This window comes from Macaca fascicularis, chromosome 5 (assembly GCF_037993035.2).
Source record: "Macaca fascicularis isolate 582-1 chromosome 5, T2T-MFA8v1.1".
NCBI lineage: Eukaryota > Metazoa > Chordata > Mammalia > Primates > Cercopithecidae > Macaca > Macaca fascicularis.
Genome location: NC_088379.1, coordinates 6,492,761 through 6,507,310, shown reverse-complemented (window position 1 = coordinate 6,507,310; position 14,550 = coordinate 6,492,761). Strand labels below are relative to the sequence as shown.

Genomic DNA, 14,550 nt, shown 5'->3' with positions numbered 1-14,550 from the left:
ACCTTAATTTTAGATGTGACATTTCTAGTGAGGGGAAAAGCATTTGTTCCCAGCACTGCAGTGACAGGGAAAAGCTGGGTGTGGGCAGCAGCCCCCGGGGGTAAGAGCTTTCATGCCCCTCCCTGAGGGGACACCTTCCCAGCTGGGATGTTTAGCGGAGGCCCAGCAGAGTGGCAGGTGCCAGAAGGAAAGAACCCCCCGCCCCTATCCTGAGGGGAGAGAGCCCAGCTCCCGCCTCAGAGGTGCTGAGAGGCACAGGGTCCAAGCGAGAGTCAAGGAGACACCTTGGGCCATCCTGGATGACCACTGCTGTCCTGGCCATTCAAACCCAAGCTCTAAGCCCTGTACCCCAACCCCACTCCCCTCCCACTCAATCAGCGATCCCTCTCCTGTGTCACAGACTCTCTTCCACCTTCTCTTGTCTGTCTGCCTCCTTCCAGCAGTGTTGTCATTGTTGTTGTTGTTGTTGTTGTTGTTAGAGTCTCACTCTGTCACTCAGGCTGGAGTGCAGTGGCGCAATCTCGGCTCACTGCAATCTCTGCCTTGTGGGTTCAAGCAATTCTCATGCCTCAGCCTCCTGGGTAGCCGGGAGTACAGGCATGCACCACTATGCCCAGCTAATTTTCATATTTTTAGTAAAGATGGGGATTTCACCATGTTGGCCAGGCTGGTCTTGAACTCCTGACTTCAAGTGATCCGCCCACCTTGGCCTCCCAAAATGCTAGGATTACAGACGTTAGCCACCAAGCCCGGCCCCCAGCAGTATTAAAAACACACTTAAATTGTCTCTTCAAATTTTTCTTTTTTTTTTAAGATGGGGTCCACTATGTTGCCCAGGCTAGTCTTGAACTCCTGATCTCAACATGATTGTAAAGCAAGCCCCTCCAGCTCAGGCTGTAGTGACATTTATTCTCACCACCCCCTTACACCCCAACACCTCCCACTACTTCACCCTCAGCCCCTGCAGCCTGGCCTCTGCCCTCCACATGCTAGTGAGCTTCCTTGTGGCCTGGTCATTACGCTGGTGAGGATATTGGTTCAGCAGGTTGAACAGAGACCAAGTGACTCCAACAAGAAGGAAAGTGTGTTTCTTTCCTGTGGAAGTCTGCAGTGCAGGCCACTCTGGTGATTGGGTGGCTCTGCTCCATGGAGTGACCCAGGGATCCAGGTTGCTTCCATCTTGATGCTCAGCCATCCCCAACAGTGTTTCCTGCCTGAGTTGCAGTCTAGGCTGGCTCACCCCACTCAGTTGTCCTTCCAGCAACTAGGGGATAGGGAATGGTGGAGCCAGGGCAGGCAGCTTACTTGTAAAAGGCGACCTAGAACCGGCCCATATCACTCCTCACATTTCCATTGGCCAGAACTTAGTCACATGGCCTCTCTCAACTGCAGGGACTGCTGGGGAATAGAGTCTGTTATTTTGCTCACAGCCCATTGGCCAAAGTGGTATCATGTGATCTCTACCAGTTGCAAAGGAGGCTGGGGAATGTAGTCTCTGGCTGGGAGTCCATGTGCCCTGCTGAAACCAAGAAGGAGTGTGTGGTTCTGATACTAAAAGGAAGAAGGACAAAATGTGTATCAGAGGCCAATTAACAGTTTTGGTCATGAATCACCCTGAAGTCTCAGGAATGCTTTCTGCTAGAGGACCAGAAAACCTGAGTAAAGCTGTTACTGATGGAAGGTACCCAAGTTACCAGCAGCTAATCTGTACAGGTCTGCAGCAACCTCAATTCTTGCCTCCTCAGAAGAAAGAATTCAACTGAGGGGCATAAGGCAGAAAACAAGACTGAGGCATGTTTCAGAGCAGAAGTGGAAGTTTATTTAAAAAGGCTTTAAAACAAGAAAGAAAGGAAAGTATGCTTGGAAGAGTCCCAAGTGGGCACGTGAAGGTCAAGTGCTGTGTTGATCCTTGATCCTAGGACTTTATAGGTTGGTCCCCTTTCCTGTGATCCTTCCCTTAGGCTGGGCTACCCACACGCACAGTGACCTCCTTACCCTTGGGAGGTAAGCACACGCAGTGTATTTAGGAAGTTGCACGCATGCCCATCTGACGCTTTCTTCCCTTTTCCAGTGGAGTGCCCCTGGAAGGTCAAACTCCGCCATTTTGTCTCTTAATCCACGTGCCTGGGACGTTGTGTCTCCCTGGCACTGCATTCAATTAACACGTTAGTGCAACAGGTGTGGACCATCAGGAAATGCCCTCTCCCTAGTGCTGGCTGCCAATTTGTTACTTTTAGAGAGGCAATGTGATAATTGCCAAACCATCACCCAACATTCCTAGTGGGTGGGGGAAGAGCCCTCGCCTGCCCGACTCATGCTTGTCTAACTACTTGTAACAAAGCGACTTGAGTCTTAAGAACATTTACTGTTTACTTAATAAGATGGGGATAGTTTGAGACTGGTTCTGCAGTACCTTGATATCTGTGATTCTCATGTCCTTACCCTTGTGGTCACAAGATGGCTTCCATAGCTCCAGGCATCATGTTACCAGACACCACATTCAAGGCAGTAAAAGGAAGAGAGGGGGCTTTCTATAGCCATGGTCTATTCTGTTGGATAAACTTAGACACGCTAAAATGTTAGCATTCATTTGAACCAACAGTGATTCCTGAATCAGGAAGTACTAGACTGTGAGCACTTCAGGGCTCCACTAAGGGCATATGAGGGAGAAACTTCTATAAGGTGCTCCTGAAAGTAAGACAAAGAAAGCATGTGCCTACAGTGAACAGTCCCTCGTTAGAGGTTGGTTGGCAGTTTCCGATGGGTCAAGCTTAAGTTCTGTTTTCCTGTTTACACTGAGTTGGATTTGGGTTTGCTAACGGAGGAACCCGAGGCCTGGAGCCGGCTCAGCTCGATGGCCTCCCACCCAGTTCATTACTTAACAATGCTCCTCCAGCTGGCAGACAGACTGAGGGAACAAATATCTGACAAGAGGGAGTGAGCGTGCCACATTTGGCTTAGATCAACTGTGATTCATCCCTTGAGGCTGGGCATGGTGCCCCCTGAACAGAGGGAAGGTTCTGCCAGTGAAGAAGGGGTGCTGACTTGGCAGCCGTCAGCCTGCCCCCACTGGCCGCCCTGTCTGGTGCGAGGCCGCACCTTCCAGAGCTCCTGGCTCCTCTCAGTGCAATGCTGTTGCCCTCCTTCATCCTGCAGCTAGCACTCCCCCTGTGCTCCCCCGACCCTCTGGCTCCTCCTTCTCCATCCTCTCTGCTTACACATGCACAGCGTCCACCCACATCCTAGTCCAAGCTCCCTCTGATCCCCTGTCACCTCTGCTGTGCACCTGACGCTAGCCCCACCCCTCACCTCCCACAGTCACCCCCTGCCCTGTCTTGGCCTTACTCATGGGTCTGACCGCTGCTCAGTCCCCACACCCCAGGCATCGTCTGAGCCTCAGCCAGGGTCCCCAGGACTGCGAGTTCATCAGTGAAAGGCAGTTTGAGTCTAGATCAGTTATGAGAGTTCTCTGAGATGTTGTTCAGCAGTCTTAAAGTGTGGATTGTAACACCCATCTCTCAAGGTGTTTAAAAGATTATATTTCGGGGAAGGACTTGGGGAACATTAATCAATGCCTTATACAAGTCTGGGGTTTTCTTTCTCCCTGCACCACTGAACCCAATATCTGGTTTACTATGGTGGCTCTTAAGTAATAAATGAATAAATGAATGGTTGGGTGATTCTGGCATGGAGCCCTTTGTATTCATGATCTATCTCTATGTAGTAAATTGCCCCCAAACTCAGGGGCTTCTGAAAACAAGCATTTTGAATCTACAGCTCCTATGGGTGAGGAGCTGAGGAGTGGCTTAGCCAGGGGGTTCTGGCTCAGGACCTCTTGAGAAGTTGCTATCAAGGAGTCAGATGGGGCAGTGTCATCTGAGGGCTGGACTGGGGCTGGAGGGTCTACTCCAGGCTGGCTTCTGTGGCTGTGAGAGGAGGCCTTGGTTCGTTGCCGTGTGACTGCTCATGGCACAGCAGCTGGCCTCCCAGAGCAGTGACCCAGGACAGCAGGCAAGAGCGGCCACAGTAGAAGCTGCATGCCCTGCACCTTCTCGCCTCGGGGACACACAGGCACTTCTGCCTCCTTATGTTTGTTAGAAGTGAGTCACTGAGTCTGGCCACCCTCTAGGCCCTAAGCCTCATCTCTTGAAGAAGTAGCAATGATTTATGGATGTCTTTTCTTTTTTGTTTGTTTGTTGGTTTGTTTGTTTGAGACAGTCTCATTCTGTCACCCAGGCTGAAGTGCAGTGGTGGGATCACGGCTCACTGCAGCCTCAACCTCCTGAGCTCAAGTGATCCTCCCACCTCAGCCTCCCAAGTACCTGGGACTACAGACATGTGCCACCACGCCTGGCTAATTTTTTTTAAGTTTGTGTGCATGTGTAGAGATGGGGTCTCACTCTACTGCCCAGGCTGGTCTCAAACTCCTGGGCTCAAGCAGTCCTCCCACCTCAGCCTCCCAAAGTGCCAGGATTACAGGCATGAGCCACATTGCTAGGCTTGGACATCTTTTGAACCACCACACACTTAGGTTTGAAGTTCACTTTTAACCTTTTATTGTTGGTGATGTCCGAGACCTCCATCGCATCATCAAAATCAGTGCTCTATCTAAGTTCACACAAAAATCCTCACCCCTGCACATGCTATAACATGCAGGAACCTTAAGGACATTACTCAGAGTGAAATACGTCAGTCACAGAAGGACTAATGCTGTGTGATTCCACTGGTATCTAGAGTTGTCAAATTCATGGAGTCAGGGAGTAGAATGGGGGTGCTAGGGGCTTGGGGAGGGGCATAGGGAGTTAGTGTTTAATGAGGACAAGAGCTTCAATTTGGGAAGAGGAGAACGTTCTGGAAAGGGATGGTGGTGGTGGTTGTATAACGGTGTGAATGCACTATTCAGCTGTACACTTAGAAATGATTAAGGTGGTAAATTGTATGTTATATGTACTTCACCATGATTAAAAGTTAATAATTAACACCCTCACCTCTGCGGTTCAGCATGACCTTGCCTGGCCCAGTAGCTGGCACTGCAACCCACTGGACAGGCAGGTTCCCCTGGGTGAGCGTGGGGCCGGGAGGCACAGGCCCACCCTCCAGGCACCAGCAGGGTGATGCTGTCTTTGCAGAAGGACACGGGTTTCTCTATGAAACATTTGGGATCCGGCCACAGTTCTCCTGGCACGTTGACCCATTTGGCGCCTCCGCCACGACCCCCACCCTATTCGCGCTGGCGGGCTTCAACGCCCACCTCGGCTCCCGGATCGACTACGACCTGAAGGCAGCCATGCAGGAGGCCCGGGTGAGTGGTGTGCCGCGTCTGCTGCCGCCCAGCGACTGCTCCTCCCTTCCTTCCTTGGATCAGAGCATGGTAGAAAGCTGCTGCTCTATGCCACAGTGTTCGGGAATTCTTGGCAGCTGCATAGACCACGGGGCTGTCCCCTAACCTTTGCTCTTGTCATCTCCCCCACCAGGAGGACCCCCCTCCCTGTACACCCAGCTTCTCACAGAGCTGCAGGCACAGTTTGGCTGCCTCCTGCTTCCAGACCCCTATCCCCATCAGCTGGGCCTGAGGCAGGGCTGACCCCTTCTGTGGGCCTCCCACAGGGACTAGAGCAGAATGGCACTCAGTAAGCAGGGGTTGACAACCAGAGGAATGGCAGGGCGTGTTTAGCTGGGAGAACAGTTAGCAGAGACGCTATGATTCTTCAGGTGTGTGGGCAACTATTACAAGACTTAAGTAGCAACAACCACCATGGTAGATGCTGTCTTCGGTTGTGCCCTTGGGAGTGTCAGGCCTGGTACCAGGCCCTACTCATCCTTCATTTCTTTTTCTTTTCTTTCTTTCCTTTTTTTTTTTTTTTTTTTTTTTTTTTTTTTTTTTTTGAGACAGGGTCTTGCTCTGTTGCCCAGCCTGGAATGCAGTGGCACAATCTCAGCTCACTGTAAACTCTGCCTCCCGGGTTCAAGCGATTCTTGTACCTCAGCCCCTCAAGTAGCTGGGATTACAGGTGAGCACCACCACGCCCAGCTAAATTTTTTGTGTGTTTCTTGTAGAGACGGGGTTTCACCATGTTGGCCAGGCAGGTCTCAAACTCCTGGTCTCAAGCGATTCACCCACGTCAGCCTCCCAAAGTGCTGGTATTACAGGCGGGAGCCACTGGTGCCCACCTTCATCCTGCATTTCTTTTAACCCTCACAGCAACCTTATGGGATGGTGTCATCATTTGCTGGGGCTGCTATAACAAAGGACCACAGACTGGTGACTTAAGCAATAGGAACATATTGTCCCATGGTTCTAGAGGCTGCACATCCAGGGCCAAGGTGTCGGCAGGGTCATGCTTACTCTGAAGGTGCGAGGGAAGGGGCTGCTCCAGGCCTCTCTCCTTGGCTTGTGGATGTCCCGCTTCTCCCAGTGCCCCGTATCATCTTCCCTGTGTGCATGTCTGTGTCTCAATTTTCCCTTTTTCTAAGGACACCCATCCTATTGTATTAGGACCCACCCTAATGAACTCATTTTAACTTGATTACTTCTGTAAAGACCCCATTTCCGGCTGGGCACAGTGGCTCACGCCTGTAATCCCAGCCCTTTGGGAGGCTGAGTGAGGCAGGCAGATCACATGAGGTCAAGAGTTCGAGACCAGCCTGGCCAACATGGCGAAACCCCGTCTCTACTAAAAATACAAAAATTAGCCGGGCGTGGTAGCAGGCGCCTGTAATCCCAGCTACTCGGGAGGCTGAGGCAGGACAGTCACTTGAACCCAAGAGGTGAAGGTTTCAGTGAGCCGAGATCATGCCACTGCACTCCAGCCTGGGTGACAGAGTAAGACTCTGTCTCAAAAAATAAAAATAAAAAATAAAAAATAAACTACACACTTGGTGAGAAGTAATGAGCTTCCTGCACCTGGGGGCATTCAAGCAGAGTTAGAAGGTGCTGATTCTACAGGCTTTGGCAGAGAAAATCCTGCATTGAGGAGTGCGTGGGGTGAATGAGCATGGCTTCCAGAGGGCAAATCCCACAGCCAGTCTTAGACAGGAAACGGCAGGGGAGATCTCATCCCTGAACCACTGAGGGAGGGCGGAGGTGAGGACAGGCAGGAGATACCCAGATGGGGCTGAGGAAAGTGGAGCTGGGGCAGCCACGTGGCCCCTCCAGCCTCACTCCCCTCCTCGGTTTGCAGGGGCTGCAGTTCGTGTGGCGAGCGTCCCCAACCCTCTCAGAGCAGCAGGAAATCTTCACGCACATCATGGACCAGTACAGCTACTGCACCCCGTCCCACATCCCTTTCTCCAATAGGTACGTGCCCTTCCGCAGTGCCTTTGGGATCTGACAGCAGGGTCTGCCCAGCCCCTGCAGCTCTTCTGCAGTTTTGTTTTTGTTTGTTTGTTTGTTTGTTTGTTTAAGACAAGAGTTTCTGCTCTGTTGTCCAGCCTGGAGTGCAGTGGCTCCATCTTGGCTCACTGCAACCTCCGCCTCCTGGATTCAAGCTATTCTTTTGCCTTAGCCTCCTGAGTAGCTGGGATTACAGGCGCCCACCACGACACCCAGCTAATTTTTGTCTTTTTAGTAGAGATGGAGTTTTACCATGTTATCTAGGCTGGTCTCAAACTCCTGACCTGAGATGATCCACCTGCCTCGGCCTCCCAAAGTGCTGGGATTACAGGCATGAGCCACCGTGCCCAGCCCTATTCTGCAGTTTTTGACAAGAGCTCCTTAAGCATTTCCACACATGGTTTCCCATTCTTAAGCCTCCCCAACAGAGTGGGTGGGGTTATCAACCCCATTTTAGAGATGTGGAAACTGAGGTTCAGAGAGGGTAAGTGACCAGATCAGGGTCACCCAGCTGGTAAGTAGGGGAGGCAGGATTTGACTCCAGTTCTGTGTGACTCCAAATTGCTTCTTGTTATGAGTCCCTGTCCCAACAGAGGATTGTTTAAAGGATGAGATCTTCGCTGGGTGCGCTGCCTCATGCCTGTAATCCCAGCACTTTGGGAGGCCGAGGCAGGTGGGTCACTTGAGGTCAGGAGTTTGAGACCAGCCTGGCCAACCTGATAAAACTCTGTCTCTACTAAAAATACAAAAATTAGCCAGGCGTGGCAGCAGTGCCTGTAATCTCAGCTACTCAGGAGGCTGGGGCAGAAGAATCACTTGAACCCGCAAGGTGAAGGTTGCAGTCAGCCAAGACTGTGACTGCACTCTAGCCTGGGTGACAGAATGAGACTCCATCTCAAAAAAAAAAAAGCCTGGAAGAGTGGGAGAGGGAAGGGGCCTGCAGAGCCCCGGGAATACATCGCTGCACATCCTTGTCTTGCAGAGCTGCCCCTGTCCAATCACCTCCTATTCACCCCGTGGTGAGGGAGGGGTCCTCACCCTAAACGGTAGATGGTTGAATACACACCACCCTACCCAGCACAGGTGACATCCACAGCAGTTTCTGTTTGTCACATACAATCACAGCTCACACCGCACATGCCAAGGCCCCATGGGGGTGCACTGTGGAGCAGACTGAACACGTAGGGGCAGCTGTGTAGCAGCAAGGGGGCAGGTGCCCTCGGCTCCTGCAGAGGACGTGAGTGGCTCATCTGAATAATTTCACCAGCTGGCAGGGAGGTGGAAACTGTTGTGTGGAGGACCAGGTGGGGTGCAGCTGGTCCGACTGATAGTGGAAGAGCTAGACAAGAGGACTTTTCTGCTGGTGGAAGCTATCAGGTGACAGCAGGGGACTCCTAGACCCCTGGGGGCCTTCAAGGCTCAGATGTCAAGAAGCACATGGGATTTTAGCCTCGCTGTACACCTTCTTCCCCAGAAGGCTTTGGGTGAAGACTGAGTGGGGACCAGGAGTATGGAGCCATGGACCAGGACCCCCTGGGGGCAGAGAGGGTAGGCAGTGAGCCCACATGCACGTTCCTGGCTCGCTGTTTCGAGCACCCACCATGAGCCAGGGCCTGTTCCGAGTATTCTCCCTGTGATACCTCATAGACCCTCGCAGCGATCCCCTGACCGAGATGTTGTGAGTGCTCCATCTTACAGAAGGAGAAACCGAGGCACGGCAGCCCACCCCAGGTCCCACAGCTGGCAGAAATGGTAGAGCCAGCGATGGATTGAGACCACCGGCTCCGCAGCCTCTACATGGTGGCAGCAGCCAGCCTTGGTCTCTGTGCAGTCAGACAGTCCTGGGTTCAAATCCACGCTCTGCCCTGGCCAGGTGCTTAGCCTGTCTTGGAAGAGGAAAGACAACGGGCAAGGCAGAGGCAGTGAAGAACACCGGCCGGGATTCATTAGCGGTCCCTGCCGCTTGTCAGCCCTCCTCTGTGCCCGGCACTGTTTCTAGCTCCTTTCCATAAATGACTTGCATTTAATCCTCACAACAACCCGCTCCGCAGTCTACCAGGGAGACTAAAGCTTGGTGAGGCTAGAGATGACTGCTGGTGGCTGATGACTCTGATCCCAATGCTTTGAGAGGCCGAGGTGGGAGGACTGCTTGAGACCAGGAATTTGAGACCAGCCTGGGCCACAGAGCAAGACCTCATCTCTACACAAAATTTAAAAATAAGTCGAACATGGTGGTAGTCCCAGCTCCTGGGAAGGCTGAGGCGATGGCCTGAGCCCAGGAGTTCGAGGCTGCAGTGAGCCATGATCATATCACTGCACTCCGGCCTGGGCAACAGAGCGAGACCCTGTCTGTAAAAGAAACAGAGGTGGGATTGCTGGAAGGGGCTGCCCAGGTTGGAGAGCTCCAGACAAGGGTTCCACGGCTGTTACCCCGAGGCTGCACAGTGTGAGCAAGGAAGGCACTTAACTAACTGGGGGTTCTCCACACCCCCAGCCTAAGGCAAACAGAGAAAGATGTTAAATACTGAGCCTGTCTTTATTTAAAACTCTGACATTTTGTTCCTCATGGGTTTTTTGCATTAATTTTCATTTTTTAAAGTACTGCATTAAAATATCATTTATCTCAACTACTGAGATTTGAAGCACCCCCATAAATTTTGTGCCCTAGGCCAGAGCCTCACTTGCCTCACCAGGGCCCCGGCCTCTTTGGGGTCCTGGGACCCGGGGTCTGATGGGCAAGAAGTTGGCCTGCGTGAATGAGCAAACAAATCTGTGGCCCACCATCAGTCATGGAGTGGGGGAATTCAGGCTCTGGGTGAAATGATGCGCCAAGGTGCCAAGACTGGGAGAATGTGGGACTTGGGTATGAGCCCTGGCTGTCCACAGAGCTCGCGTCTTCTCCCCTAACTTTCTGCCCTCGCACAGGTCAGGATTTTACTGGAATGGCGTGGCCGTCTTCCCCAAGCCTCCCCCAGATGGGGTGTACCCCAACATGAGTGAACCCGTCACCCCAGCCAACATCAACCTCTATGCTGAGGCTCTGGTGGCCAACGTGAAGCAGAGGGCCGCCTGGTTCCAGACACCCCACGTCCTCTGGCCCTGGGTAAGGCGGAGTCCCAGGCCCTGTGCCCTCAACACAGCCCAAGGAGCACCGTGCAAGCCCTGGCCCGTGCACCCAGGGCCACCCTATCCAGATCCGGCTAGGCGGCCATGCTCAGCCCAGTGACTCCTCCTCCTTCCCTGCAGACCCCTGGGCCTCTCCCACTCTACCAGCCCCTCCCCCACCTGGAGAAGCACCCTCACCCGCACTGGCCTCTCCAGCTCCCACTCTGCTCTCCTCCCCGCCTGGGCTGGAAGCCTGGCTCCCGGCTCAGGCACTGCATGCCTTAGAGTCCACTGAGCTTTAGTTGCCTCCGCTGCAAAAGGGGAGGGTGGCAGCAGGCTTCATAGGCTTGGTGAGAGGTGGCGCGTTCCCAGGAGGCCGGTGCCCGGCACGTCGTGGCCATCATCACAGCTAACCTTTAGTGAGTACCTGCTGTGTGCTGGGCGCTGCCCCACGGGATATATTTGTCTTATCCGTCTAATTTGCACCACTGAGCCTGGGAAGCAGGCTGGTATCTGTTTCACAGTTGAGGGAACCAAGGGCCAGAGAGGTTAAGGAATTTTCCTGAGGCCACAGAGTTCCTTAGCAGGGTGGCTAGGAAGGGGTGGAATTTGCGTTCAGACCCAGTCAGGCCAGCCCCAGAGCCTGCCTTCTTAATCCATGACTGCCCTTTTGAAGGCAAGCTTAAGGTCAGTAACTGAGTCATGGTTATTATTGTTGTTATTAATCATTATATTCTAATAATTAATAATCATTAATTATAATGATTTGGATAAATACTAACACTGATGGGCCTTAAGAGATGCCCAGGGCTGAGCGCTGTGGCTCACACCTGTAATCCCAGCACTTTGGGGGAGGCCAAGGCAGGCAGATCACCTGAGGTCAGGAGTTCAGAACCAGCCTGGCCAACATGGTAAAACCCTGTCTCTACTAAAAATATAAAAATTAGCCAGGTGTGGTGGTGCGTGCCTGTAATCCCAACTACTCAGGGAGGCTGAGGCAGAAGAATCGCTTGAACCCGGAGGCGGAGGTTGCATGAGCTGAGATCAAGCCACTGCACTCCAGCCTGGGTGACAGAGTGAGACTCCGTCTCAAAAAGAAAAAAAAAAAAAAACCAAGATGCCCAGGAAGTTCTGCTATGGGAGCTGGTCTGGGGCCCCTGTTGGCCACTTTGAAGACTGGGAGGGCGGCCGGTGGGGGGCGGTGATGAGCCCACCCCCGCTAGGCGAGCATCCTGCTCCCACAGCACAGGGTGTTGCTCCCGTGTCCCCACAGGGATGTGACAAGCAGTTCTTCAATGCCTCAGTGCAGTTCGCCAACATGGACCCACTGCTGGACCACATCAACAGCCATGCTGCCGAGCTCGGTGTCTCAGTGCAGTACGCCACACTGGGCGACTACTTCCGTGCCCTGCACGCTCTCAATGTCACCTGGCGTATCCGCGACCACCACGACTTCCTGCCCTATTCCACAGGTACAGGCTTCCAGGGTCTGGGGTGGTAGTTTGGTGGCAGGGAGAGTATAGTCCACGTACCCTCTGCCCACCTCAGTGTCTGCTCAGCACTGCTCTCCAAGCCCTGCAGGGGTGCCAGGCAGGTCCTGTGTGGGGCGCAGGGGCAGAGACTGGCCCCCACCTGCTCACTCCACCTGGACGTCCTGGCCACCGCATGCACCCCCTGGTTCCCACAGCGTTCAGCCTCTCATCATTGCCCACACATGCAGTTTCCTGCCTCTGGCCTTTGCACAGGTGGTGCCTCTTGCTGGGAGCGGCCTCCGCCACCTTCTCTTCCTGCATGAGTTCCACATAAACCTCCTCTAGGAAGCTTTTCCTGATGCTGAGGCTGACTCAGGCTCAGTCATTACTGCATAGTCATTACTGGGCACCTCCTGTGCATCCTGCCTGTGTCCTCAGGCCAGAACCGGGCTGGCCACCAGCAACACAGCCTGAGAGCTAAGAGGGCTGGCTGTGAGTGAGCCTCTACTCCCTGGCCGTGTGCAAGTCATGAAACCACCCTGTCTCCAAAGGGGGACATTTGTGGTGCCTTGTCCATAGATAGGGTTGCTGTGAAAATTCAAAGAGAGGAAGCGCTCTCAGCCTCCTGCCCAGCACAGAGGCTGGGCTCAGCCGGTGTCCTATCCCTTTGGGTGCTGCTATAACAGAATAACACAGAATGGATCATTGATAAGGAAACAAAATTTCTTTGGCTTACAGGTGTAGAGGCTAGGAAGTCCAAGGTGGAGGGCTGGTGTCTAGAGAGGGCCTTCTTGCTGCATCACCCGTGGCTGAAGGCTAAGTGCAAAAGAATGGCCAGACAAGGGGGTTGAACTTGCTTTTCTAACAATCCCAGTCCCATGACAATGACATTAATCTGTTCATGAGGGCAGAGCCTTCGTGGCCTAATCTCCTCTTAAGCATCCCACCTCTTAATATAGTCACAATGGCAATTAAATTTTAACATGGGTTTTAGAGGGGTATTCAAACCATAACATTTCCCTTCCAAAGAGATGCCACAGATGGACTCCAACTGCAGGGCTCATTCTGGCCTGGGCACTGCCTTGACTCACCCATGACCTGGGTTAGTCCTGCCTCTCTGGGCCCCAGTCTCTGGGTTTGCATGGTGACCAGTGGAGCTGCATAGTCTCCAGCCCCTGCTGTTGACACCATGTTGGAGGCAGGTGGGGCTACACACAGGGGTTGGGGGATGTCCACGGATGTGGGTGTGGTTCTAATCAGGGCAGGAGGAGATATGTTAATGTGGGCATGGCTAATGGTGAGGTGGGTGGGGTAGTGACTGTGCATGTGGCTACATCTAGCGGGTAGGGATATGCCCCAGTCAAGTTGGATGTGGCTCTGTCCAGGTGGGCGTGGTGTTCAGGCGGGCATGGTGTGGTGGTGATCGCTGAGGCTGTGGAGCCCCTGCCAGACTGAATGGAATCAGGCCTCACCACCCACTCTCAACATGGCTGCAAAGCTGTGGAGGACCCCATCTGACCCACAGGCTATGGCCTGTCCCCTGGGCCATGGGACCACCCCTCCCAGTCTGGTCCAGGACCAGTGGGGGAAGAACAAGGAATCAAGGCCAATCTGGGCACATCCCAGACCCCAAGGAGCAGGAAAGCAGAAGCAATAGGAAGCTCCCTTCTGAGACAGACAGCTACTCCCTGGAAGGGTTCAGCCCTCCTGCCTCCTGCATGGGCCCTGGCCATCCTCATCCTCTCTGTCTTGCATCAGGACAGTGGCTCCCTGGGGACTCTGAGCCCTTGCTGCCTCCTACCATCCATCCTCGCGGGACGCCCAGAGAATCCCTGCTGAAACGCATGCCTGTCCTGGCCTCCCCATGCCCACGTCACACATGAAGGCCTCTGTGTGGTCAAGGCCCTTCTCAGCAGGGTCCTGCCCACCTGGCTCCTTGTCTTCCCCGCTGGGTCTCCCAGGCCCTTTGCTCACACAGCTGTCCTGTGTTTCCTAGGCACCCTGGGCTTGCCTCCGATCACCATCCTTCAGCACCCCACCCCACCTGCCCCAGTGCAGCCTGCCTCTCCTGCCCTGCCCAGGGCCTACCCAGGGCTTTCTGGGCAGTTCCTAGTCTGGCTATGGGAGGAGCCCTGAATTGGGAGCCGCAAGCCCTGGGCTCACTGCCTGCCCAGCCCGCCTCCTTGGGTGATCCTGGCAGAGGCTGCCTCTGCAGCCCCAGCTTCTCAGCTCTTCCAGAGCTGGAGCTTAGCAGACTTCTGAGTCAGGCTGTCTCAAGCTCACTGTCTTCCATTGTCTCCCAGAACCATTCCAGGCATGGACGGGCTTCTACACGTCCCGCAGCGCACTGAAGGGGCTGGCCCGGCGAGCCAGTGCCTTGTTGTATGCCGGGGAGTCCATGTTCACGCGCTACATGTGGCCGGCCCCCCATGGGCATCTGGACCCCGCCTGGGCCCTGCAGCAGCTCCAGCAGCTTCGCTGGGCCGTCTCCGAGGTAACACCACACTTAGCCACAGTGGCAGGATTGGAACCCCCCCATGCTGCGCACCTCCCCTCCCTTGTCCTAGCCAATCCTCCCAGCCCTGGGGCACTAGAGGCCCCACGTTACAGAGGGGAAACTGAGGTTCCCTTTGGTTACAA

General features: G+C 53.9%; 1 protein-coding gene across 11 annotated transcripts in view; it reads left to right on the top strand.

Annotated features, from left to right (window-relative positions):
• Nucleotides 1-14,550, top strand: part of MAN2B2 (mannosidase alpha class 2B member 2) — a 46,263-nt gene that overhangs the window by 6,921 nt on the left and 24,792 nt on the right. For 6 of the 11 annotated variants that reach the window (XR_012434646.1, XM_074039389.1, XM_065544751.2 and 3 more), the window contains 5 exons: nucleotides 5,130-5,302; nucleotides 7,182-7,297; nucleotides 10,259-10,436; nucleotides 11,712-11,910; nucleotides 14,214-14,404. Coding sequence is in view for 10 of the 11 variants with exons in the window: in XM_074039389.1 (XP_073895490.1) it covers nucleotides 5,130-5,302; nucleotides 7,182-7,297; nucleotides 10,259-10,436; nucleotides 11,712-11,910; nucleotides 14,214-14,404 (857 nt within the window). In the remaining variant the exon portion in view is untranslated. Of the gene's footprint in view, nucleotides 1-5,129; nucleotides 5,303-5,893; nucleotides 6,012-7,181; nucleotides 7,298-10,258; nucleotides 10,437-11,711; nucleotides 11,911-14,213; nucleotides 14,405-14,550 lie in introns of all 11 variants that reach the window. The other 5 variants (XM_065544753.2, XM_074039393.1, XM_074039390.1 and 2 more) reach the window with 2 other exon arrangements.